The 26,291-nt window shown below is 30.8% G+C and overlaps 2 protein-coding genes across 15 annotated transcripts; both read right to left on the bottom strand.

Annotated features, from left to right (window-relative positions):
• Positions 1-10,204: 10,204 nt before the first annotated feature.
• Positions 10,205-17,987, bottom strand: LOC145195144 (uncharacterized). 9 transcript variants are annotated; one of them, XM_090089475.1, is made up of 12 exons: positions 17,465-17,937; positions 17,204-17,295; positions 17,031-17,126; positions 16,859-16,950; positions 16,688-16,779; positions 16,384-16,516; positions 13,103-13,251; positions 12,285-12,888; positions 11,859-12,040; positions 11,196-11,349; positions 10,931-11,040; positions 10,205-10,648 (listed from the first exon to the last, which is right to left on the bottom strand). In XM_090089475.1, exons 6-12 carry the CDS (start codon positions 16,490-16,492, stop codon positions 10,340-10,342), a joined length of 1,617 nt encoding a protein of 538 aa, XP_089945601.1. In that variant the 5' UTR covers positions 16,493-16,516; positions 16,688-16,779; positions 16,859-16,950; positions 17,031-17,126; positions 17,204-17,295; positions 17,465-17,937; the 3' UTR covers positions 10,205-10,339. The 9 variants fall into 9 exon arrangements, with proteins under 9 accessions (XP_089945601.1, XP_089945630.1, XP_089945587.1 ...); XM_090089504.1 differs by having other exon boundaries at positions 16,725-16,779; positions 17,465-17,819; XM_090089461.1 differs by having other exon boundaries at positions 16,688-16,950; positions 17,465-17,819.
• Positions 17,988-19,755: 1,768 nt separating this feature from the next.
• LOC149894594 (uncharacterized) lies at positions 19,756-23,939 on the bottom strand. Of its 6 annotated transcripts, none has more exons than XM_090089526.1 (6): positions 23,660-23,939; positions 23,443-23,538; positions 23,183-23,342; positions 22,785-22,957; positions 22,219-22,686; positions 19,756-20,433 (listed from the first exon to the last, which is right to left on the bottom strand). In XM_090089526.1, exons 1-4 carry the CDS (start codon positions 23,871-23,873, stop codon positions 22,936-22,938), a joined length of 492 nt encoding a protein of 163 aa, XP_089945652.1. In that variant the 5' UTR covers positions 23,874-23,939; the 3' UTR covers positions 19,756-20,433; positions 22,219-22,686; positions 22,785-22,935. The 6 variants fall into 6 exon arrangements, with proteins under 6 accessions (XP_089945652.1, XP_089945683.1, XP_089945688.1 ...); XM_090089541.1 differs by lacking the exon at positions 19,756-20,433 and having other exon boundaries at positions 22,219-22,374; positions 22,463-22,686; XM_090089534.1 differs by lacking the exon at positions 19,756-20,433 and having other exon boundaries at positions 22,219-22,374; positions 22,581-22,686.
• Positions 23,940-26,291: the final 2,352 nt, after the last annotated feature.

Genomic DNA, 26,291 nt, shown 5'->3' with positions numbered 1-26,291 from the left:
ATGGTGACGTTTTCCCAATTTCCTCCGTTGTTCATGCTGTACCTGAAAGAATTGTTTTTGCTGGTGATGTTTGGAAAGCTGTTGTACGTCTCCAGACCGAGAAAAGCCATCTCATAAGTTTTCCCTTTTTCAAAAACGATTTTGTCCAAAAATTCTGTTATTATTACGTTGGAATTTCCATCCACGTCGATGATTATGCCTGACATTTTTTAAATGGACGAAATTTTTTTAAAATCATTTTTTTCAATGACCTCTTTTCAAATCAGCTTCGATATTTTCCATCGTATTTTTTTGATTACAAATCAATCACTGCAAATCCATGAGGTTGAGACCAGCAATATCTGCAAAATTTTTTGAATTCTTCTTTCTTCATGTCGCTCGAAACGTGGTCTCGATAAATATGGTCCACATTTTTTGAATCTTGAGGAAACAGACAAATGAAATTGGTGTTTTCTCTTATGGATTGTCTTGGGAGCATGAAATAATTTTGAGCGAGGTAAAAGCAGTCGACGTTGGAGTGCCTTCCTCGGATGTAATATTTTTTGCACTTGTTTTGCTTGGTGAGTTGCAAATCGTCAAAGATCATTAAATTATTTTTGGTCGAATCGAGATCTTCAGGTTCAGGCACATCGTCAGCCGTTTCGAAAAACTGACACTCCATGTCCTCGTTTTCGGAATAATTTTTTGAAAGGTCATCGATGACGTATTCAGGGTTTAAATTCAATTTTTCCATTTCGTTTTGTACCTTGAACAAATCGAGAATAATCCTTTTTGGCAAATTTTTTTCGAACGAACTTTTCAGTATTTTGTACTCGGGTTGGAAAAGAGATTTTCCAAAAACTTGCAAATGGTTGTAATCCAACCATCCAGGTCTTAACAGCAAATTCAGAAGCAAGGTTTTTTCCCACAACCTGACTTTCCGACGATGATTCCTCGAATGCTTCTCGGTAGAAGCTTGTTGTTGTTCCTTTTGCTTTTTCAAATATTCCATGACAAATCAGCAACTTCCATTTTTTTAACTCTAAAATATTTTTTTTTAAAATAAAAAATGTACTGCGTCAAATACGAAAGGAAAACAGAAACGACCCATTTGAGAAGCGAAATCTCAAAAAACAACGGAAATATGATCAAAGGAACTTGTGACGTTTGCGGAACGACAAAATGCAAGTTTGCTCCTTTGCATGAATCATTTCAAAATCATTTTGCAGGACCTGGTACAGACTTGGACAAAAGGCTGACATCCACTGACATGTATCAGGAATGGAGCAAACCGGTGGACAGAGTGGACAATGCAGCATACCATCACGATTTGGCTTATAAATATTTCAACGACGTCCAAAACAGAAATTTGGCAGATCAAATGATGCTTGAAGAAATGAACTCCATTCCAAACCCCACTCAAAAAGAAATAAACGAAAGAAAAATAATCACACCCATAATCAAAGCAAAAGCCAAATTCGGACTGGGTGTCTCTGCGAAAAAAAAAAACATTCCCAGTTTGAAATGGACGGATCAGCTTGCAGAGGAGCTTCACAAACCGGTAATTCATCATTTCAAAAAAAGAAAAGTATTTGTGAATGACATCGACGAAAAATGGGCTGCAGATTTGGTCGACATGCAATCGCTTTCAAAATTCAATAACAGAGTAAAATATTTGCACAAGGTGATTGACGTGTTTTCAAAGTATGGATGGATTGTTCCTTTAAAAAGCAAAACGGGTCTTGATGTGGCTGAAGCGTTGAAAAAAATCTTTGAAAAAAGAAAGTGTGCCAAAATGTGGGTTGACAAAGGAAAAGAATTTTACAACAAACAAATGAAAGCGCTAGGAGTGTAGTTGTATTCTACTGAAAACGAGGAAAAAAGTTGTATCGTTGAGCGATGGAACAGAACGATGAAAGAAAAAATGTTCAAACTATTTTCAGCTAACAACACCAATAAATACATTGACGTTTTGGACGAAATGGTGAAAAATTACAACAACACAAAGCACTCCTCCATCAAAATAACTCTAGTTGAAGCCAGCGATGAGAAGAAAAAAAATAAGGTCTGGATGAACCTGAATGGAAAGATGCAAACAGAAAGACCAGAACCAAAATTTTCAATGGGTGACAAAGTGAGGATCACAAAAAAGAAGTCCAATTTTGAAAAAGGGTACACGCCGAGATGGACTGAGGAGGTTTTCACAGTGTCAAAAATTCAGCACACGGATCCACCCACGTACAAAGTCACAGACGCCAACGGTGAAGAAATTCAAGGAATTTTTTACGAACAGGAAATGCAAAAGACCCATCAAGACATATTCAGAATTGAAAAAATAATTCGCCGCACAAAGAGCAAATCATTAGTCAAATGGAAAGGATATCCAGACTCTTTCAACTCCTGGGTGGATCATAAAGAATTGATCCGTTTGAAAAAATGATTTAAAAAAAATTTTCTTTTCTTTTTAAAAAGATGAATTTTGCGACGATTGAAAATTTTGATTAGAGCAAGTTATTCAGTTCCAAAAGATTCCGCTCTTTTATGAGTACCCCTCTGGAAAAGATCCTGTCATTTTGAGGAATCCCGTTTTGTTTTCTCTGGGTGTGTTTGAAAATTGCAGTTTTGGAACGAAAGAACTGGAGGGATATTCCATGTCCTTTCTCGGTTTCAACGAAAAAAACGGAATGAACGAAAAAGAAAGAAAGTTCATCGAGGTGACTGAAAAAATATCAAAATTTCTTCGCGAGAAAGTCAAGGAAATGATGCCCACTATGAAAAAAGGAGGAAGAACGAAAAAAATCATGACGGAGGATTTGTCCATTTTTAAAAACAAATCTGAAAATCCAAACACAGCACCAAATTTTTTCGGAAAGTTGTTCACAAAGACATTTCAATGTTTTTTTCGTTTTCTTTTTGAAAAACGAAAAAAGCATTGAAATGTCTTCTTTGTTTTTCAAAAAGAAAACGAAAGAGTTCGTGAAAGTAAATCCTTTGGAATATGTTCGACAAAAGTGCTACGTCATTGCCTCTTTGAAAATTGAAGGTGTTTTTGTTGGAGCGCAGATCGAGTCCATTCAGGTTAGACTTCCTGAAGTTGTCATTGCAAAAAATGCACCTTCAGTTCAAAGCATCATGGGTGACGATTTAGATTTGGGAGAAGTGGAATCTGGGGATGAATTGTGAAATCACGTAAAAAATGAAAAAAAAAATGATTTAAAAAATTTTCTTTTCATATTAAAAAATGCACGCCCCTCACAAGATGTTTAAAAACAGCGCCTCAGCAGAGATTCACAATTTTAATTTGAATTTGGAACATTTGAATTTGCATTAGGAACATTTGGAGGAGAGAATCAAAGAGTTGGAACGAAAAAATCCGAAAAATATTATTATGGTCAAAAAAAAGTTGGATCATCCCACCTATTTTAACGTCAACGGACGGTACAAGATTTTTGCTTAGAAAGACATTAGATTTGTTGCTCTTTCTTACACGCCAATATCGTTGTCCGTTGGATTGAATTTGGAGAAAGGAATTGCTGTCGTCACTTTGATGAACAAAATCAGCGATCAATTGAAATACCACAAAAACGATGTTAGTTTTTCAGAGTCTGTGGAGGACATTGTTTTGGATGTGAGCAACAACAGTCACCAGGACGTCCTCATCAAAAAAGGTGAAATGCTCGGTAAAATAAATCACATCGATTCGAATTAAAAAAATCTGACTTTGTTAAAAAGATGGAAATATTGAAAAACACCGAAAAAATTTACCCAGTTCTTCCAACAGCGCCATCTGATGGAGGTCACATTTACCGACTTCAAAAAATAAGCGAGATCCAAAAAGAAATGGAGGATGAAAAAGTGAAGAGAATGGCTCTAAGCAAAAAATACCATCGAGCTGCAAAGATTATTCGTTTCGCAGATGATGGATTGCAAACGGTGTGCATTGGTTTGGGAATCACAGGAATAGCACTTTTGTCAACCGTCGTTGCCACTCCAGTTTCGATTGCGTGTGAGTGTGTTGTGGTTGGAATGGGAGCTTTGTCCATTTTCGGAAATCAACAGAGCAAAAAACTGATGCTGAAGGCTGAAAAGCATCATCCGATCCCATTTGCACGACATATACACGGAAGAAATCAACAAAGTCTCTCTCAAAAGAATCATTTTAGAAGATAAAATTCAGACGTTGGCTTATGGTCACTACAAATTAAAAAAATCTACAGAGACAAAACACGAGGAAGAGGCAGAACCAGAGGCAGAAGAAGAGGCAGAACCCAAGGAAAAACCCGATGAAAAACCCGAGGCAAAAAGGTTGATCGCAGAGTGCAAAGGGATAATCGCGAAGTCCAGAGGATTTAAAAAAATTTCAACAAAGTAAAAATGAGAAACAAGAAAATCAACGTGCAGGGAATTTTAACCAATTTTCAATTGATGTATGGAATTAATTTGCCAAACGAGGTTTTGTCCACTTTTCAGTTGATGGAAGCAGCAAAAAATGCGGAATTATCAACACGGGGGACTCGAGCACAGGAGGATTTCATTGGGTGTGCTGGTACAAAGACGGAGACGCAAAGTTCAGCTTTGACTCTTACGCTCAACCCCCTCTTGTCGAGCTCGTTAACTGTATAAAAAGCCCTGTCTTTTACAACAGCGAAAGGGTTCAATTTGGAAACACGTTTTATTGCGGTCACTTGTGTCTTTACGTCTTGAAAAAGTTTGAAGAGGGAAACAACTTTCAAGAAGTTGTCAACACCCTTTGGTGATTGCAAATCGAATTTAAAAAAATTTTCGCCCATTTAAAAATGATTGACAAATTCAACAGAAGCGAATTCAGCGTTTATTTCGACAATCTTGCAGCAGACTCAACAAGTAACGTTTATATTAAAACGGACGGATCCAGCACCATTACTTCAGATTTGGATTTCAATTCAAACAAAATCATCAACTGGGCAGAACCAACCAACTCACACGACGCCGCCACAAAAAATTACGTGGACACTCATTCGTCAGGAGGAACTGGCACGGTTATTGGAGCTGCGGACTTGGATTTAAATTTTCACAAAGCGATCAATTTGAACGAACAGACAAATCTTCATGACGCCGCCACAAAAAATTACGTCGACGTCAGCTCGAGCATGCACGTCAAAACGGACGGATCGAGCACGATCACTGGGGACTTGGATTAAAATTCCCACAAATTGATCAATGTTACAGATCCAACCACTTCTCACGATGCTGCCACAAAAAATTACGTGGATACTCGAGTGGCCTACGCCAATATCTTTTTCACAGACATTAACATGACGTCACACAAATTGATTAATCTGGCAGAACCCACTTTATACTCAGATTCAGCCACAAAAAATTATGTGGACACGCACGCTTCAGGCGGAGGAATTACTGTGGTAACGGCTGACTTGGATTTGAATTCTCACAAACTGATCAATGTGCTTGATCCATCAAACGCGCAAGACGCTGCGACAAAAAGTTACGCGGACGTTTTGTCACAAAAATCCAACTTTAGGACTTGTTCCAATTTCAAGCTTTTCATCCTTGGGGTTAAAATCGTAAACTGTGACAGGATCGACCACTACACCAGTCTTTAGCTACGTAGACGGTCCTGGAAGTCTAAGAAGATTGTGGCTGGCTTTGAGTGGAACCGGAACAAACGTCCCCGGAAATGTTTTTATTCAGATATTGGCAGACGGAGAAATTAGAGTGGGGAACCATTAAATGGTCACTGACGCTGTTGGTGTTGACGTCACTACCCTTGCCTGCGACTTGCTCTTTTCCCCTCTCGGCGGTCCGTTTTACGCCAACTCTTTGCAAGGATGCAACGTTTACAGCACCACTTCGTTGGGAGGATATTTAACCGTCGACTTGCCGTTTACAGCAAACTTGACCATCCAGTTGGTCAATAATAATGTTGCAGCCATCACTTACTGGATTCAACCGTTCATTTTCACATTCACCTCCATCCCTCCTCTCCTTTCCTCCGTTAAATTATACTGCAGGACGTTCAGATATTTCAACACCACTTATGGAAACGAATATGTTTTGCTGAACACCAATCGAAAAGGAAATGGCGTTTTTCTGAAATACATCAGGATGCACATCATCGGCTCCTCTGGAAACTGGTGGGAGTCAAGAGTCAGAAAGTATGACGGAAATTTACTTCCCGGAAACGGTACTGTCCTCAGCTCCTGGACACCTTACAATGCAAACAATTACAACACTTTCCCTGGTTACGACGCCGACAGCAAATGCATCTTTTCCTCGTCTGGACTGGAAGATTTTTACTTGTCCTCGTGGAATGGATCAAACATATCCTCGTTTAACAACAAATCAACGGGACTGCTGTATCAATCCACTGCCTCCATCGGCTCCACCACCACTATTTCCTTTTACAGAAATTTTGCAGAGGCAGATTCTATGCCCAGCGTCGCAGCCGGCAGAAGGTTTGTCGTCACGCTCAACTCTGGTGACGCGCAAGTCGGTCAATCCGGAAGCTTTTATCTTCTTCTCGGACAAGCGTATTATTACGCCTATTCTAAAACTTTTTTAAATTTAATTTTGTGAAAAAAAAATTTCTTGGCGTATTAAAATGAATGACGACGGAAAAATTAGAAGTTTTAAAATACTGGATCCCATTCAATTTTTAAAAAATAATGGAGTCCACTGGCGCGAAATTGAAATCTACAAATCCATCCTCCAAAAGGAACAAGAACAAGAACAAAGAAAAAAAGAAAAAGAGATTTTTCGAAATGGAAAATTTAAACACCTTTACAAAAATTGAAATTTTTTTACAAAATAAAAAAAAATTAAATTTTTTTATTTTTTTTTCCAAGAATACCCCGCGATTATCAAAATTTTAACAACAAACATGAAAAATCATTTTGTCCAAAAACCTCCTCCGCGATATCAAAATTTACACAACGAACATGGAAAAATGATTTTGTCCCAGAACTCTCATTTTCCTAGTAGTCGCGCCAAAAAAAAACGTCACCAAAAATAATTTCAGGCAAAACATTCAAGTCAGATAACCCATTATGACTAAGCTCGGGCGTCCCGAAACTATTTTTGTTACGAGACACTACAATACAAAATCTCGAAATGATACTGAGTTTCGAGAATAGTTTCGATCGAGATTATGGTTTTCACAAGTTTCGAGAATTTGTTTCGAGAGGTTATGAGAAGTAACGAGATTATCGATTGAGAACTGGCCACAAAATTTCCTCTCTCGAAACATGACAATATACGAGAATAACGAGAAATTAACGAGATTTAAAACATTTCTTCGATATTTTTCGAGATATTACGAGACAAGTTTTCTAATTTTTCAAATATATTGAAAATTATTAGAACAAAAGGTTTTTTGTTCATTTTTGTACCTAAACTTTGATTAAAATAACAAAACACTAGTTCAATGGCCATCGAAGCAGCCATTGGCAGTCCTCATCGTGAAACATTCGACTCTTTTATCAGTTTTTACCAGATTGAAGGGAAGGTTGCATCTGGCCAAGAACTTGGCAATTTCTGTCTCCTCGTAGCTGCTCTTTGTCCTGCGGTGTATACTTCATGTATGCCTCAATGTTTTTGGCTTTCTCAGGTGCTGATGTTCCTACCAACTTCCTCTTTTTAATGCCTCTATCCAAGACTTTAGGTGTATGTCCTCCTTGCTCTTGCTCGTATCGCTCATCGTCGTCGTATAACTAAAAATTAAAAAAAGTAATAATAAGTACCTTTTTTTGTAAAAACTAAAAAGGTTTCGAATTCAGAAGTAAACAAAAGAAAAATGCTTCAAAAATTACTGAGTGTGACTAATTATGTAACGCCTCATACTACTGGTGTTTCCATCTGTAAGCTTGGAGACATGGCCACAGTTCTCAATGTTGCACTTCGCAAATACTTTCTCAATGCCATTCTCGATGGCTCTTTCCTCAGTAAAGTGCTTCCATATTTCTGTCCTTGGACGAACCATGTTGTCAGAGTAAAAGTATGAAATCAAATGTCACTATCAAAATAAAAAAAATAAAATTTTCCAGGACAATAATTAAGTACATCCGATCGTTGAAAAGTTCCAAGAATTACAAGAGAAAACTTGCAATTTCCCGGAAAATGATTACCAAAATTTGTACTGCAATTAGCAAATTACTTCAATACGACATTTCACCGACATGACAATTCAAACTTGTAAGTGTAAATGTAAATGTTTATTTCACTGACATCTTTCACTTTTAACTTTTAACTTTGTCATCTTATTAAAAAACTAAAAAAATTTTTAAGTAATGATTTAAAGTAAAAAGACTCAACAAATTAAACAATAAATTATAAAAATATATAGTAATAAAGTGTTTTCTTACCTGATTATTTGTAAAAAAGATGATAATATTGTTGAATAACAAAATATAATTTGAACCAATTTCATTAATCTTTTAAAATTTTTTAACTTTTAGCTCTGTTTACATTGCAAAAAAAAAAAAAAAAAAAAAAAAAAAAGAATTTAGCTGTCGCGCGCGTCAATTGTCCCAAAAATGCGTACTTTGTACGGATTAACTAGTTTATCCCTTATTTTTTGACGAGTCATTACGAGAAACTCGTAATATCTCGTAATTTCTCGAAATTCTCGTTCTATCTAGAAATGAAGAAAATACGAGATTCTCGTAACTAATCTCGAAAAGAATCTCGTAACTATCAAAAAAAAACACAAAAAAATCTCGAAATTTTCGAGATTTTATGGTGAATTTTCAAACCCAATATCGTAACTTCTCTTATCATCTCGTATCATCTCGAAATAAAAATCTCGATTGAAAATTCCCGAAACGTTTTGAGACGCCTGAGCTTAATAGTTTAAATGAGGATTTTGGTTGTTTGATTTTAACTGTTATAGTTAAACTCGTAAAATGCCTCATAAATGCTGCGTTTATGGTTGCTCCTTAAATTACAAATTAAAAAATAAATTGTCTTTGTCAGAAGACAGCAGTGAAGTTGCCTTTCATATTGCAGACAAGATTTCCCTTTAAATCAGAAGATCGCGAGTTATGGATTAAAAAACTTCCAAATGCAAACTTTATCTTTACAAATTACAAGCGAATTTGTGCTCAGCACTGGCCTGAAGATGCAGAACTTAAAAAAGTTAAAGGTGGTAGTTTTGTTCCAGTGCATCCTCCATCAGTCTTGGTTTAGCAGTTTCTTGTATTCCAATAGTGTCTAGAAAACGAGATGTCACTGGGTTAATATGCTCTGAAAGAAATAGTTTACCTGATGAATTCGAAAACTTTAAAAAATGAACGCTATTCAATTTAATTCAACTGTAAAAAATTTTAAGTCAATGATAAATAACTGTGAAGAAAAATTTTATTTTGTTGAAAAAGAAAAAAATATATATTTAGTATCTTATGAACATTCAGGACCAGCACCTAAGTTTTCAATATATATAACTTTCGAAGATTCTGGAGATATTTATTTTACTAGATATAGCCAACTTTTACAAATTAAACAAAGGAATTATTAAATATTATTCTCAACTGGAGAATGCTGTTAGTTGTGTTATTAATAATAAAACAGATTCTAAGCGACCAAGTTATATTAGGCATCAAGTAGCTTTATTAAATAAAACAGTACAACAACAGTAAAGCAAAAGGTCTAGATATTAGATTAAATGATATTCGAAGAAAGCCTACACTCAAAAAAATCTTTCCTTATTTTTAAGGAAAAAATTAAGGAAATAATCCCTTATATTTGACACTAGGAAAGATTCCCTTAAAATAAGGAATTTGGTTTTTAAGGAAATTTTTTTCCTCAAAAATCTTTCCTTATTTTTGAGGGAAAAATTAAGGAAATATTCCCTTATATTTGACACTAGGAAAACTTCCCTTGAAATAAGGAAATAGATTTTTAAGGAAATTCTTTTCCTCAAAACGAATTCCCTTAAAATAAGGAAACCCATAAGTAATAATTTTCTTAATATTACAAACATTCATTCAATGTATTCAAGGCGAAATTTGATAAATTTATGTAATATTACTGAGTTATTTTTAGGCAGTTATTTTTTTTGATAAAATCAAAACTGAGAAAAGATTAGTTAGTAAAACTTCCTTACTGAAAGTAAATTTTACTATAACTGCTTAAAGCAGATTAAAACTTCCTTACTGTCATATTAATTATTATTGTAAGTTTAGATCTATTTTTGAAAAACGCATAACCGATATCAACAACAAAAAAATACATATACATATTAAAAACTATATTCTACAAATAGTACACCGTAAAAATTTGCAAATATCTGGATCACAACTTAAGAGTGGCAAAGTTACATTTTTAACAATAATAAATACACATACACAGGACAACAACAAAAAAGTTGTTAGTTCAATTGAAAAAGTCGATCGACACTATTAACTGAACTGGGGGTTTTTTCTTTTCCAAAACTTAATAGATAAACTTTGTACTGTAGGAATTTAAAAAACATTTCCAATCCATTTGGATATTCTAAAGAAAACACCCAAAACATTTTAAACAAATAGTCGACGCACTCAACCATGCTAAATCCTGCCACACAGACTTTGCCATCACAAACAATACTTCCATTTAGCTGATTATTATCATCAGCAGATTGCTCGATATACAACTTTGGATGAGCCAGTTTTTCTGTTAGATTAATGGAGCTGCCTGGCTAAATTAGGAATTCAAAATTAACTTTAGATAATTTATTATAAACATATATTTTTTCTAAATACATATATATATAATTTTTTTTTAATAAGTATTTTAGCAAATAAACTTATTATTACTACTTGCTACTTATAAGAAATGTTTGAAAATACTGATGAAAATAAAAGATCTTTAGGCAGCATTAACTTTGTTTCCAAATAAAACTTCAAGAAATACAAATAACTGAAATATTATTCATACTATTATTCATAATATACTATGCATTTAATTAAAAATAGTCCACCTCCACATATGTAATCAGCAAATCAAATGATTCTTTTGCTGTTAACCGTTTTTTCCCAGTCATCGGTAACAAAAAGATCAATGCTTTAATTGCAGACGTTACCTGAGCATCTATGAAAAACAAAAACATTAGTTAGAGCAAAAACTTAATCAGCTGGAAAATTTGGCAATTGTGAGTTCACAAGTCTAAATATCATTAAATAAATTTTTTTTCATTGCAATAAAAAAAGCTATTATTGAAATTAAATATTTAAAAAAAAACTAACTTGACCCTCCAATAGCTACATCTTTAGTACATTCTTGTAGATATTCCAGTGTTGAGTTCGAACAATGAGCAAGAATTGATGGAACCAATGTCAACATGCGTGTAATAAAACAATCAGCTTTGTCTGGATGCATGCGTCTAAAATCTTGCAGCAACTAAACCCAAAATCATTGATAAGTAAATGAGTAAAGTAAAATAACATATATCACATTTTTACCAAATGTGAGATTTCCACAAACTAATTTGTTACTAAGTTGCCTAACAAAAAGAAAAAAGTTGTCTAACTGACCACTAGCCATCAAACCAGAGACACATATTATCTTATGTTCAATAGGCACTATGAGATATGTCCAGGACAAACAACAATTAGTAAAATATATTTTTTAAGTTAAGCATTTAAAAAATACTATAACAGTAAAAATCTTAATATTTTCAGTTTGTAATTAGAAGCTATAAGATGCTTTACTAAAAACTTAAAAAAAAAAACTATTTATCCTTAAAACCCATCAATCCTCTACATAAAACCATATGAAAAAGATAATTAATGAAAAAAATAAATAAATAAACATTACACTAACCATTTCAAGTGTCTTTTGGTAAATAGAATAAAGTTATGACTAAATTAAAAGTTAACTTTAAATTAGAAATAGTGGTTTATACTTACCAGTTGTGGTAGTAACAAATAACATGGCATCTGCTGAGCACATTCAAGATATGACGGATGCTTTTGTTCTGTTTTTTTCCGTCTGTAACAAAACGTTTTCTTTGCGGCAATTAGCAAGTCTTCAGAAAATACTGTTGCAGACAATGTTGCCAGTTTAAAAATTTCAGTTTTAACATCAGCACCTGTTCATTCATTAAAATAAAAAATGAAAAAGCTTTATTCCATGAAAAGAAAAGAAACACATAAAAAAATATAAAGAATATTTTATAGGTTGGATTTATGACAATTAATCATTTGAATCATATTCACTATGAAAAAAGTGTCTACAAACATAACACATTATAACATAACCTTTTAACATTATACATTATATCTATATACCTTATAACATTATACCTATGAAAAGATTGTCTACAAACATTATACCTTCGCAAAATTCACATACTTCTAATCCTCTATAGCAACCGACAAATGAAAAATCATCTTCTGTGAATACACCACCCTTTTTTTGAATTTCTAATGTAGTAATTTTATCAAAAATTCTTTTTCTATTTTGTTCCCCTCGTTCATTTTTTGGAGACCACGTCCAGCGTTTTTCACTGCAATTAAGGTTTCTGCGAGCATTTTCAATGCATTTTGCCAAAAAACCTTTGTGAGATTTAGGCTCAAAAAAATCTTCCGGTTTTAGACCAGTGATTCCTGAAAGGAATACACTTACCATATTTAGCTTGTCTTTTGGAGGGTAAAAACCATACAGATCAATAACTTTAGCAGCTGTGACATAGGTGATGGAGACTCTTTCAGCAATGCCGTACCCAACAGTTTTTAAGCGCAACATATGCAGCTTAGACTTGCTATGTTGGAGCAAAAAAGACTCAAGTGATGCTTGAGTCGTAAAAACACCAGATACAGCTTTAGAAGGTGTTTGAGTTAACTCTATGTTACTGTTAATGGCATCAGTAATATTACTACTGGTATCAGTTCCAGCATCAGATGCTGCCATAACAGGGTTTTGAATTTCTCTCACATTCTAAATATGGAATTGTTTAATAATTGTTTAATGCAATAAATATTAATATATCACAGTCTGTAAAAATTTGGCAAAAATATTTCAATATGTGTTTCTTGGCAATACCCACTCCATTTTATAACTTTATTTGAAATTACCCACTTCATTTTAAAAAGTGGAAAAATTCAAATAAAGTGGGTAATTCCTCATTTAGACATTAAATACAATACTTTACCTGATTCCAATTTTCATTTGCTTGTAATACAATAATCGAAGTATCAAAGCGTACCACAAATGGGAAATCATCTGGATCAATTTCACAACCATTAGATTCCAAAACAAACCTTAGTGGGATATCTGTATCTATCTCAAATTTTGTGTGCACTAAAAACAAAATAATTTTTAAATAGTTAAATATATTAAACAAAATGATTGTAAAATATTATTGTAAATACTGATTTGAGAGTTTGAAATTTTTTATTAATAAAAAACTATACTAAATATAGAAAGAAAACTATAAGACTATTAAACATTAACTATATTAACTATGAAACGATTAAAATTATTAACTATAAATAAACATAAAACCAGGGTTGTTTTGATTTAAAACGATTGATTTGAATCAGTTGATTTAAATTGATTTAAATCATCAAATCAGTCAAATAAAAATCATGATTAAAATTAAATTTTTGGATTTCAATTGCTTTTAATGGTTATTTATTGATTTAATCTACTTAGAATCAAACAAAATAGATAAATATAACTCATACATAAATTAGTATATTAGTCAAATAATGCATTATATGATACATATTAGTCAAATAATTTGTTATATTAATGTTTATTGAAGGATTTTTAATAGGGTTATCAGCTATATGATGAACCTATTGAAGGTGAAACAGCCTGTAGAAGGAAAAAGATAGATAAGTGTTTTTACTAATTTAATACTTCTCTGTTTAAGAACATTGAGAACTGTATTTGTAGAAATACATACATACATATATATATATATATATATATATATATATATATATATATATATATATATATATATATATATATATATGAAATATTTAATAATTAAAAAAATAACTACAATTAAAATTTAGAGCATATACAATTTATTAACATTTTCGAACAAACCAAGAATAGTCAAACCAAGCCATCAAAATCGTCTACTGAAGACATACATGATACAAATAGTATTACAAAACCAAAAAACAAGAATGCAATTAAGTATGCTCATGTTATGGTCATATATATTACACTTTAAAATGTAAAAAACATAATTGCTTAACTTTAAGCAACAAATGGTACATTTTAAACATATATAATACAAAAACTACTTAAAATAACAAAATGTTGGAAAAAAAGGCTAAAAAATAACATATCTGGGAGCAACAAAAAATAACTCTTTCTCTTCATAAAAAACTTGATGAATGTTTAAGGGAATATGATCTTTCAATTCATGGACTTGCTTACAGAAAAGTGTTGATTGTGGATTGTAATTAACTAAATAGCCATGAAAATGGCTATCAAAGTAGTAAACTGTAAGCATCCGCATTATCATGAAAATCGTGTTATTAAGGTAAATTACACTTTCAACAAAACCAAATTCAGGTATACCATCATTAAAATTACATACCATAACACTTTCCTTTAAAATTTTATAATGCCCAATTTCAAACCATTTCAAAAAATGCACTGTTTCAGTTTGAGATAATAAAAAATTAGTCTGCAAAAAACGATTAATGTCACTAGGCTCAACTTGATTAACAAACAATTCATATGTTTTTCCATTGATGATGCAATTGCTGAATACTAAGTGAGAAATGAAAGCATTTGCTAAAGCAAGTTGACCCCGCTTACTTAATGAAAATGCAATGTTTTTAAAACAGTGGGTACTTCGTGAAACTTGTTTAAAAAAATTATGTCGAGATTCAAACCGCATGCACCAGTATCTGCATGGAGGTCCACACTTCAGTAGAGCTGTAGGATAATGCACAAGAAAGTGATGTTTAGGTGTTAAACGTTTATATGGAAATAACTGGAGATAACTTTGATGATGCTCTGCTATTAGGTGTGATAAATAGCTTGCTAACCCAACATTAACTTTTGGAGCAAAGACTATGTCTAAAATATCCATAAGCAACAAAAGTAAATTCTAATATGGTTTATCTCATGGAAATTTGTGTCCTATAATGAATGGTATATTTCGGATTAAGCACCAGCATTCTGAAGCAGTCATTTTTAATCGTTGAAAAGATACAAAAGTTGTGGGTCAACTATTTCTGTCAGAAGATTCAAAATTAAATTCAGTCAACAACAAATTAAATTCGCTAAGAGAGATATACCCATCGGCACTTAAACTACCTAACACATCACTTAATTCAATAGAAACTATCCCTTCCAATAAATCATGAATTGCATCAACAGCAAAATTTTCCATAACATGAAAGAACTTTAGCTCATTAAAAATGCACCCATTTTTAATTCCAGTTTCAGACTCCTCATAATCAGGTTGACCAACTGAATTAACTGAATGATCATAAGACTGTTTAGTTCGTTTAACATAATTAGTTTCAAGAAACTTAATTTGACTTTCCTCCTTAATCACTTCACATAATCTGCAGAATTTCCGTGCATTAAAACTCTCAAAAAATCCAAACAATGAATGGTAACCCAAATTATCAGCAGAAAAAAGTGCTAGACATGCTCGCACTTTTATTGTTTCATTGCAGATGGAGACATTTACACCCTCGTCAGATTCTAATTGCTTTAACATGTTTATTAATGGGGCAAGAATTATATCATACGACCGTGTTTTATCTTTAGCATCTAGAGCATACCACATGCCCACCAAAAAAATTGAAGATTCTTTAGAAAGAAATCTGGAAGGTAAATTTCTCACTGTCATATAAAGAGCCTCCATTTTATGTATCTGTGTATGCGGACCAAGTGGATTTGTTGTTTCAAACCCATCAATATAAAAATGTAAAACCATTGCATCAGGAAATTTAGAAAAATAGGGATGTTGCTTGAATGAGTCAGTGTCAAAGTAATCAGTTATGTTCCCATCATTATTTGCATGGTCATAGCAATTTAAACTTAAGGAGTGATGTTTACATTCAATTATTATTCGTGCTAATAATAATTCAATAGGAATGTATTGAGCAGTATCCAGTATGTCTTTCATTTTGTAACTTCCTAATGAAACTGATTTGCATTTCTCTTTCCTTACTCCAAGAAACACTGGTTGTGGAACTATATAAAAATATATTTTTTTTAAATATGCTATCAGCTTATGTTCAGTATCAACTTTATCAATGCAAGTAGTCATATCATTATGTGCATAGACAGCATGTGCCCGTTTTAAATGCCATACCATTAAGTTTACAGCACCAAATGATTTTCCGCAGACAAAACAATGCAAACTCATACTAAAATAGGGTTTTAAAATATTTTGATAGTTCTGATATTTTCTGAATTATGCAACTATTAGACAAAAATATTAACCTGACGATAAGAGTCCAGCTATGCCTTGATCGTACTTGTACACTACTACTTTTTTTTTTGATCGATCTTGGTTGAACATGTGAAGAATTAAACACCCAGAACTCTCCATCAATACCAATAAAAGAATACTCAGCTAAATAAAAAACAATTTTCAATTTTTCAATACTTATTACCTTTTGCATTAAAATATTATTTATTTCAATTCAAAAAAAAAATTAATTTATGGTAATATTAAAAAAGTAGAAAGTAAAAATTTAAGTGCAGTTTTAATCATTGCACAACAAAACGTAAAAGGATAACAAACCTAAAAACCTAAGTTCAGTTTAAACTTATCTACTAACTCAATTAGATACAACTATCTTGTGGATAGGTACAGCTGATACTCCAACAATCAAGCTGCATAAAAAAACATATTAAGTAAAAGTTAAATGCAATTTTAATTATATCACATTAAAAAAGTAAAAACATAACAAACCTGAAAACCTAAGTTCAGTATAAACTCATCTACTAACTCCTATACATACAATTATCTTGTGGACATGTACAGCTGATACTCCAACAATCAAGCTACATAAAAAAACACATATTAAAAAAAAGTTAAATGCAATTTTAATCATTGCACAGAAAAAAGTAAAAACAGAACAAACCTTAAAACCTAAGTTCAATTTAAACTTATCAACTAACTCCCTTAGATACAACTATCCTGTGGATAGGTGTAGCTAATACTCCAACAATCAAGCTGCCTAAAAAAAACACGTATTATATAAAAATTAAAACCAATTTTAATCATTATACAGCAAAAAGTAAAAGCATAACAAACCTGAAAACCTAAGTTCAGTATAAACTTATCTACTAACTCCTTTACATACAATTATCTGGTGGATACATACAGCTGATACTCCAAAAATTAAACTACATAAAAGAACATATATTTAAAAAAAGTAAAATTAAGAACAGTTTTCAATGAACTATTTCGATATAAAAATTACATTTTAGTTTGTTGCAAGTTAAATATAGTTTTTAAAAGTTGAATAGTAACAGAATTTAATACATATCATTTAAAACTGAAAATACAATAGACCTTTTTTTATACGCTGCTATACACCAATATTGGAGTAATAGTTTGATTATATCAAGCCAAAGCTACCAATAAATTCCAACACAAGAAGTTCAATAATTTAAAAAAAAGTATTTTAAAGGTACTACAATAAAAAAATACAGGTTAATAAGACAATTTTTCTTCTTTAAGTTTTCTTATTTTCCTGCATTTTTAAACTGAAAACAAATTTATGATCAATTTATTTATAACAATGATAAGAGGACGCCAAATCTCCCTTGTTGCAATAGAACTGTGAAGTTTCTTTATTACCACGAGGTAAAATTTCTTAAGCATTTCCTTATTTTACAGCTGAGCCGTGATTGAATTCCCTTGATTTAAGGAAATATATTAAAGGAATAATTTAGTTCGCTTAAAGTAATAGCTTAATTTCCTTCCTTTCACATAGTTTAAAAAATTAATTTCCTTAAAAGAAGGAAAGATTTACCGCAAAACCCGTAAGGAAATTTCTTTCCTTACTTGCGAAGGAAAGATTTTTTTGAGTGTATTACTTCAGTCAATGATTGGCAAATAGATTTTCTTAGAGAACTATATTTCTTGTTTTGCTGAAAATTTGAAATAAGCAAATTCAAAGTTAAGAGAGAAAAAGTTAACAATGGATACTGAGTGCTTTGAAAAAACTTCTAAAAGATTAGCAAGTTGTACCAACTATTTGATGAATTGCGGTGTATTTTATGTATTGTTAGGACATATGCAATTAGATGCACTAAAGTTTCACCATTGCTATGCAAGAGAGGATTAATTGACATTTTTATTAACTGCAATAGTAAATTTCAATTGCTTGTTTGAAGTGTTAAAAAAGTTTGCTGCATTTTGGCAAATATTTTTTTAAACAATTGTTGCAAAAAACACTCTAAGATTTCATTTTCAAAATAAAATATTTTGAGTCAAAAAAGTCATAATAAGTTTTAATAAGATAAAGTTAACATATTTGTTTGTTTTTATCAAAAAATGTATTATTTGTATTACAAGTGTTACACAGCTAAAATTAACATTTAGTTTAGGGATGGCAAAATCCCGGACATTCTCAATCCCGAGATTTTGGGATTGAGATATTTATCCCCGGGAAATATGTCAATCCCGGAATTAATTAGGAAGCAGAAAAAATTATTGGCGGTGAAGCATGTGAAGAAAAAACTTTTAAGTACTCATTAAACACTGAAAAATGATCAATTTATTGATAATGCAATTATATTATGAATAAACTAATCATTTTTCATTTTTTAGTTAAGTAAAATAGTTCATTTACTAATTAACCTAAGTAATTTAAATGATAAAATAATGCTTTAAAAAGAAAACACAATATAAGTAAAAATATTATGAATATAAATGAGTATACATGAACTATATTCCTTTTTGAAAGTACCACCTTAAAAAAGTTAAAGCGTCAATAATTTCGTCGTTTAATCGCGTTCGATTTTTTGAACATAAAAACCCAGCCGAAAAAACGAAAAAAAAAAAAAAAACTATTGTCAAAAAGTGATATCTGTTAAATTTAAAAAATACGATTTTTTAAAAATAAATGTCCATTATTTCAATGTTTGATAAATTTGTAGTAAAATTTTTCTGATGTTACATTTTGTTTTTAACAAACTTAGTGATGATCCCCTAGTTTAACAATATTATCATTAGTATTAGTGTGATTAAAAGTCAATTTAAGTCGTCTGTGGTCAATTAAAAAGATAAATTTAATTACGCGCGATTTGATCATATCACACGTTTTTGAGATATGTACTACATACAAGTTTACTTTTGTTGTCATGCTACATAATGTAGGTACGTGCGTATCTGCGATTTACGGCACCGATTTTAAAGATAAAATCTGTGACCATTTTTTCACTGCGTGTCGTAAGGATGGATTTTTCTCGTCTTTTTTTTAGAAATTTATATTGACTTAGATAATATTTTAAAAGTAGAGTGTTGTATTTTTTCAATAGCAATAAAATCACTAACGTGTTTAGTGATTTTATTGCTATTGAAAACTTCATTCCTGTTCTGAAAGTGAGTTGACATTGAAGGGATGATGGGTTTTTTTCTAACTTTTGAATCAATTTTATATATCTATTTTCTATATACCTGCCAAATTTCATTAAAAAATAATGACACGTTCATATTCTATTTTTGCACGCAGTAAAGGTACTAAATATTCTTCTGTTTTAGAGGTTGGGGAGGGGGGGGGGGATTTATGATTATGAGCATTTTGTATATTTGACTTTTTTATTCATTAAAAAGTTGTTTTTTTAGAAAAATGAAACTTTATTTAAAATATTGGTAATTTTGTTAAAGTATTCAAAACATGATTTACACACAAACACATACAAAAAAAACCATATTCTGTTATAATTTAAATAAAAATAAAACCGAGAGAGAGGATAATCTGGATGAGAGGGATTGTTGATTTGAATGAGAAGTTGAAAAAAGCGCTTTGTTGCTACAAAAATAAAAAATCGCAGCAGCTCTATGTATTAACAAAATAACAGAACAACTAAGTGTAGTTTATAAATATAAATCAAAACTATATAAATATAATTAAACTAACAAACAACAGTAACTATAAATAATAGCAAGAGGTTTAAAATATGATAAAAGTAATAAACAACAATAATAATTAACACAAAAAAAGCATCATAAAAATGATAAACAATGACAATAATAAACAGCAAGAAAGGTCTTTACAAACAAAAAAAATCTCAAATATTAGCAGTATAAAGTAATCAAAATTTATTTTTAAATTGAAAAACTGTTCTATAATTATAATGATTAACAGTTATTATAATGGAAACTCTTAATTGGTAAAAACAACAATACCAATATCAACACTTGTGATAATTGTAGCATGCTATTGATTAATCTTTCATTATTAATCTTTAGTGTTTGTAATGCCTATACACTTGTTTCGTTGTAGTTGTAACCACCATTAGCGGTCATTATAACTAAATGATATTTCATTGTATTATTGTTTAATTTATTAAATTACAAATTATTTCATCCCTTACTTGAATTATGTTTGAAAAAAGATTAACATTTTAGCATAGAAAATACTAGTTACTGTTTAATTTACTTATAAATACATTATAAATGACTTTAACTTAAGTAAATAAGTAAAATATAATAGTTCATAGATATATAATAAAATTTCAATTTAGGAATTAAGTTTGTTCGTCTATTTTTAAAGACATATTTTCAATTAAAAAATTGTTAAATGTATGTTTACATGTAATGATTATAAAACTAAAGTAATATTTTAAGTTACCTTAAAGAAATCATTAATTAATAATGTTTCAATTAAGTCTAGTCTAGCTTTTTAGATTTAGTCTCTAAGTTGTAATAAACTTGCATTTTAAATTCTTTTTAATGTATAAGTTAATAGCAAATTTGTTATAAATTAATGATAACTTTTTCAAATTTATATTTAGATTACTCTTTTTAATGCTAATTTTTGAAAGGAGGTATATTTCTAGCATAAAACTTCACATTCCAACATGATATGCATATCTGAAAAGCACAGGTTTTCTATGATGAAACAAAAAAATATGAGTTGGACAAACAAGAGGACAGCCTTGTATTATGTACGGATTATCAAAAAGTAAGTATATTACAAAAGTAAGTATATTACAAAGTGAGTATATTACAAAAGACACATGGGTACACAATTTTGGTATCATTAACCTTGTTTCTTAAAAAACAACCTTCTATTATAATGTAGAAAATGCTGCAGATAAAGGACCCAATGAAGTAATAACATTTTTAGATGATTATATTAAAGAAAACAAGAATGATAGAAACGAGAAGATAACTCTGTTTGCCTAGAAGTGCTACAGTCAAAACAAAATATATCTTTTGTATTGTTTGGTTAACCTTTGTACAATGGAGCTTTTCAAAGAAATAGTGATTAATTACCCTATTTCATAACACTTATTAACTGATGCCTTGCAAGAATCGAAAAAAGAAGAAAAAATTGGAGAAATAAGCAAACCATATGAATGGGTTAATATAATGAAATCTTGTAACAAAAAGAATCCATGCAAAGTTATCTTTGTTTTATTTTTTAAAAATAAACTTAGATATTTTCTTTTTTCTTTTTAATTCAACATTTTGAAAGTTTTAATACTTAAAATATAGAAATGATATTTTTGTGCTTATCCTTTCTTTTTTTTTTGAACAAAAGTATTTGTTTAATAATTTATTTTTTAAAATAAACAATCAATACTATTGGTTCTTGCATTGAAATTCTGCATATTGAAAAATGCATGATTGTTTTTATAGTTATTAAATTCATCAACCATTTATTTTATATACTTAAACAATAAAATTTGTGCTATCTTCTCTTTTTATATCTTTTTTACAATCTTTAGAAAAACAAAATGGATTTATGAATTTCTTGACAAGAAAGTTTAAAAAATAAACAAAGCAGTGAACTTATTTTAGTTTATTACAAGTAATCTTAAAATGGTTACATCTCAAAATCAAAATAGTGTGACTAATGCAGTTTGTGCAGGCAGCATTTCAATTATAAATACAAAAAAGAGTTTAAAAATAAACAGTAAAAATGATAAACATTTAAAAAAAAATCCAATAATAAAAATAACAAAATTAAAAATAATTTTAAAAGAACAAATAATTCAGTTCTTTATTTCTTTGGTAAAAACATTACAAACTATGCATTGCATTAACTATCATTTCAGTTGTTTCTTTGTCTAAAATAAAAGTATAATTACCAATCACAATTCTCCCAACATCAGACTGTTGATTGAAGTAAACCTTTTATTGGTTTTTTGTACCATCTTTTCAACCTGGCGCATTCTTTAGCTTAACCATTACACGCTCTCTCATACTGGACTCTTTCATACCAGGAAATGTTATTTTCACAGCATCTTTAAGTAAATTAGATAAATAATTAAAGAAAGCAAAATATCTAAACTAATTTCAGTTACTCTTAACTTCTGTAAAGAATTTACCCACAAAATACTGCATTAGCTAATTTTGTAGATGTTTCTCAAACACACACACACAAAAGCATATTTAGCAATTACAACTCTCCATAACCCAGACTTTTCTAATGCTAACTTTCTGCCACTACCTTTCATGTTCATTTTACATTGCAGTTTCACAAAAAACATTCTGTCAATGATTTTTGAAGTTGCATCTTTGACATCTACACCCCCAATATGAGAGAGCTGTTCTACCTGTATACAAAGACCAACTGCAAATTAGGAACTATCTTTAAAAAAAAAGTAGATTTTCTGTCCAATAATTGTTAAAAAAACAACAGTGGTGAAATTACCAAATTTTTTCTGTAGTTTTCATCCTTCAGTTGCTCTTCTGCTGTCTCAAACTCTTTACTTCTCAAAAGAGCTGAGATTTGTTTGGTGTCATTATGGACAGCTCTCCTTTTGCGTAGCTCATTCATGAATACTGCAACCTCTCCCAAATTGTTAAGAACAGCTTTTTGAAACTCTGTTAGAATAAATTGAAAAATATTGAGTAGAAGTCACCTGAACAGAACATGCTCCAAGAAATTCTTTATTGCAACTCTCAAGCTCAATCATATTTAAAATAAACTGCTTAAGTCAAAACAATTTTCCTTACGTGCAGAGAGGAAAACCTTGGGAGTTTTATCACATTGAACACTGCATTGTTTAATCATGTAGAGTTCAATGTGATAAAACTGAGTTAGATTACCTGTTGGTCACAGGGGATCTAGACCAAGAGCATGTTGCTTCTCTGAAGCTTTGCGATGATTGACTGACATTTGAGGATAATGGGACAAAAGAAGATGGTGGAGTTGGAAATGGTGTTAACTTGGATTTGTGAGGAGCAGAAGCTGGTATCAATAGAATGTCTAAAAAGAAAAACAAAAAAAACCCATGTATTCGTATTAAATGACATGCATTTGATGTAAAACTTTTATAAAAAAACCAACAAAACGTGCAGTTTCTTACCTAATGTTTCATTTGAGATCAATGTATTGTCAGCAACAAAACCATGCTCATCTTCCAAAGCAGACAATTCTGATAGTTTAAACACTTCAATGTCATCTTTAACAAAAGTAGAGATTTATTTAAAAAAAAACAACAAACACATATTTATGATTTAAAATCTTACTCACACAAATGCAATAAAAGCAATAGCAACTTGAAAAAATGATAAAAGACCTACCATCCTCACATTTCATTTTTATAAGTCTAAACTGTTTCCAGTGTAAACTTGGTGAAAGATTGTATCTCTCAGCCCGCAATACATCTACACCACTTGGCCAATAAACAACCTTTTTTTCTGTATCAATCCATTTTCTTAATATTACTCCTATTTCTGTTTTGCTCTTCTGTTGCCATACCGCACAAGCCCACTTTTTCATTGGTACTGGTTCCATCTTTCGTCAAACCTTTTTACTAAGTTTTGTTAATCAATCTAAAGCAACCAATTTTAATATGAGAACAGCTCCAATCAAAGGACAATATTAAATTGATTATTATGATCACAAGTAATGCAACTGTTAATGTAATTCAGAAATATTATAAATCTATTCTAAAACATTTTTGAAATACTAAAATGATCAACAAAATGTTGTTATGAAAAACATTACAATGTAACCTAATTCTTAGACCATCCAACTATTCGAGCTTTTCAACTATTCGAATATCAAATAGAAAAATCTGAAAATATTTGAGTAATCGAATACTCGAATAATTTATCAAAAAGTTAAAAGACATATTAAAAAAATAAAAAATAATAATAATCTAATTATAAAAGTGTTTTATATTTTATTATGAACGATTTTATTATTTTATATATGTATTATTTTTTTTCTAAAAACATATATTTTAAAAATAAAAGAGAATTGAATGTTGCAAAATTTAGACTTGCTCTTCTTTTCGTTTTAATTGCACCTGCTGTTGAGAATACTCTTTCAGAAGCTGTTGAGGTAGGGCGTATTGTTATTAAAGCGTTATACAAAACGTCCAGCGTTGTTGACTGTTTTTTAAAAGAATCCAATTGACGAAATTCTTTCTTCAATTCAATATATTTATCAATTTCGCTGCGATTGCTAACATGACAGCTTTTTGGTTCTCTAATAGAACTTATTGCATTTTGGAGTTCTTTTTGCAATCCGACTGCAACTGGTGATGTTAATTCTATTAAATCATCTGCATCAGATGAGGTAGAATCATTATTAATTTGCTCTTCTTCAAACATTTGTGGATATATTTGTTCCATAACTTTAACAGCGAATAATATTGCTGCATTTTTTGATGAATATTTAAAATGAGCGTTAGAACTTGGTATATTTCCACTCTGCAGATAAATGATCAATATCATTAAAACTGGATCTCTTCTTTCATCCATCCTTATTTTGATCGCATGTATCAGTTTTTTTGCTATATTAGTTTGCATTGGTTGCAACTTTTCAAACAAAAATTTGTAAACTCCTTCAGCAGTTATGAGATTTGCATCATTTTTACTTAATTCAGTAACAGCAGTTTCAACTGGTGCCAGAACATCAACAAGGTTTTGTAGCGCAAAATTATCATTTTCTGAAATTGGATCAATATTCAATTCGACTAAGGATTTGTTAACACATTCTGATAAAATTTAAAATCGTCGAATCATTACACTCAAAGAATTCCATCGTGTTTTTATGTCTAATTTTAACTTGAATTTTTTCCCCATTTTTTGAGCTATATTTTGTTGCAAAATAGAATGCTTTGTAGCCGATTTTTTAAACATTCTTATAACACCTTTTAAACTGTTAATAATTTGATCAAAATCTAACATCATATCATATTCATCTTCCTCAATAAACACCAAATTGTAATCAGAGCACTGATCTTCTGTTGAATCTTCTTCTACATCTTCATCAACAAAATCTTCGGTATCGTCAAACACTTCATTGCGAATAGAATTTTTTGGTATATAAAAACAATCCATCACGGCTAAATGAAGCGCGTGATTATGGCAAAGTTGATTTAAAACACCTAATATATTGCTATATTTTTTCATTATGGCTGCTGCATCGTTAGTAGATGCAATAACATCATTTTTTAAGAAAATCCCAAAGTCTGCTAACTTAGCTTCAACCAAATGTTTAATTGTTTCTGCATTTGCCTGCTTAATTATTTCCGTTAAACCCAGAACATAGCATTCAATTGTATTTGAGTCTATTCCAATCACATGAGCTGTTACATTTACATAACGTAAAATAGTACAATCTGTCCATTCATCCACAGTAATAGCAAATTTACGATTTGCTGTTTTTAATTTTTCAAATTTTTCCTGCAGTTCAACACATTTTTCTTTATAAAAGCTATTGATGCATTTTTAAATAGTTGTCGGACTTTTCTGCATTTTATAACCTTTTTGTTGCACGTAACCAGCTATAGCTTGGGATTTACTCATTGCTGTGATAGCCATTCCAACAAAAGCTGCCACTTTTGACAATATTTCATTTAAAGATTCTTTTTTTACAAATGGCCAAATATTACTTATTTCAGTATTTTGTTTTTTCTTAGGAATATTATTTTCTCCATCATTGTCACTTGATACCGATTTAGATACCAATATGTTGTGTCGTAGCTTCAAATGATTAATCATAGCAGTAGTTGAACTTCTCCATCCTATGTTCGTGTTGCACCTACCACATTTGGCTTCACCAATATATTTTTCGTCTTTCTTAAAAAACTCCCATACCTTGGATTTTTTTGACATGGCTAATAAAACCAGAGATGAATTATCTAAGAAAATCTAAAAAATTTTAACTTACCACTTCAAATTATGCAACCACAATTTGTAT

This window comes from Hydra viridissima, unplaced genomic scaffold (genome assembly GCF_058129835.1).
Source record: "Hydra viridissima isolate aposymbiotic clone 2 unplaced genomic scaffold, HvirCarnegie_v1 scaffold_1, whole genome shotgun sequence".
Classification (NCBI taxonomy): domain Eukaryota; kingdom Metazoa; phylum Cnidaria; class Hydrozoa; order Anthoathecata; family Hydridae; genus Hydra; species Hydra viridissima.
Note: the sequence above shows the minus strand (reverse complement) of the source record. Positions and strands in the feature narration are given on the sequence as shown.

Excerpts from the sequence above, each read along its gene's own strand:
- LOC145195144 (XM_090089452.1), bottom strand. The coding sequence starts at position 16,492 with ATGGAGAGTTCTGGGTGTTTAATTCTTCACATGTTCAACCAAGATCGA. Across the intron at positions 12,889-13,102 it reads CAAATGAAAATTGGAATCAG|AATGTGAGAGAAATTCAAAA; the intron begins GTAAAGTATTGT and ends TTCCATATTTAG. Across the intron at positions 12,041-12,284 it reads AGTATGTGAATTTTGCGAAG|GTGCTGATGTTAAAACTGAA; the intron begins GTATAATGTTTG and ends ATGAATGAACAG.
- LOC149894594 (XM_090089526.1), bottom strand. The coding sequence starts at position 23,873 with ATGGAACCAGTACCAATGAAAAAGTGGGCTTGTGCGGTATGGCAACAG. Across the intron at positions 23,539-23,659 it reads AAAAATGAAATGTGAGGATG|ATGACATTGAAGTGTTTAAA; the intron begins GTAGGTCTTTTA and ends CTTTTGTTAAAG. Across the intron at positions 23,343-23,442 it reads GATCTCAAATGAAACATTAG|ACATTCTATTGATACCAGCT; the intron begins GTAAGAAACTGC and ends TTTTCTTTTTAG.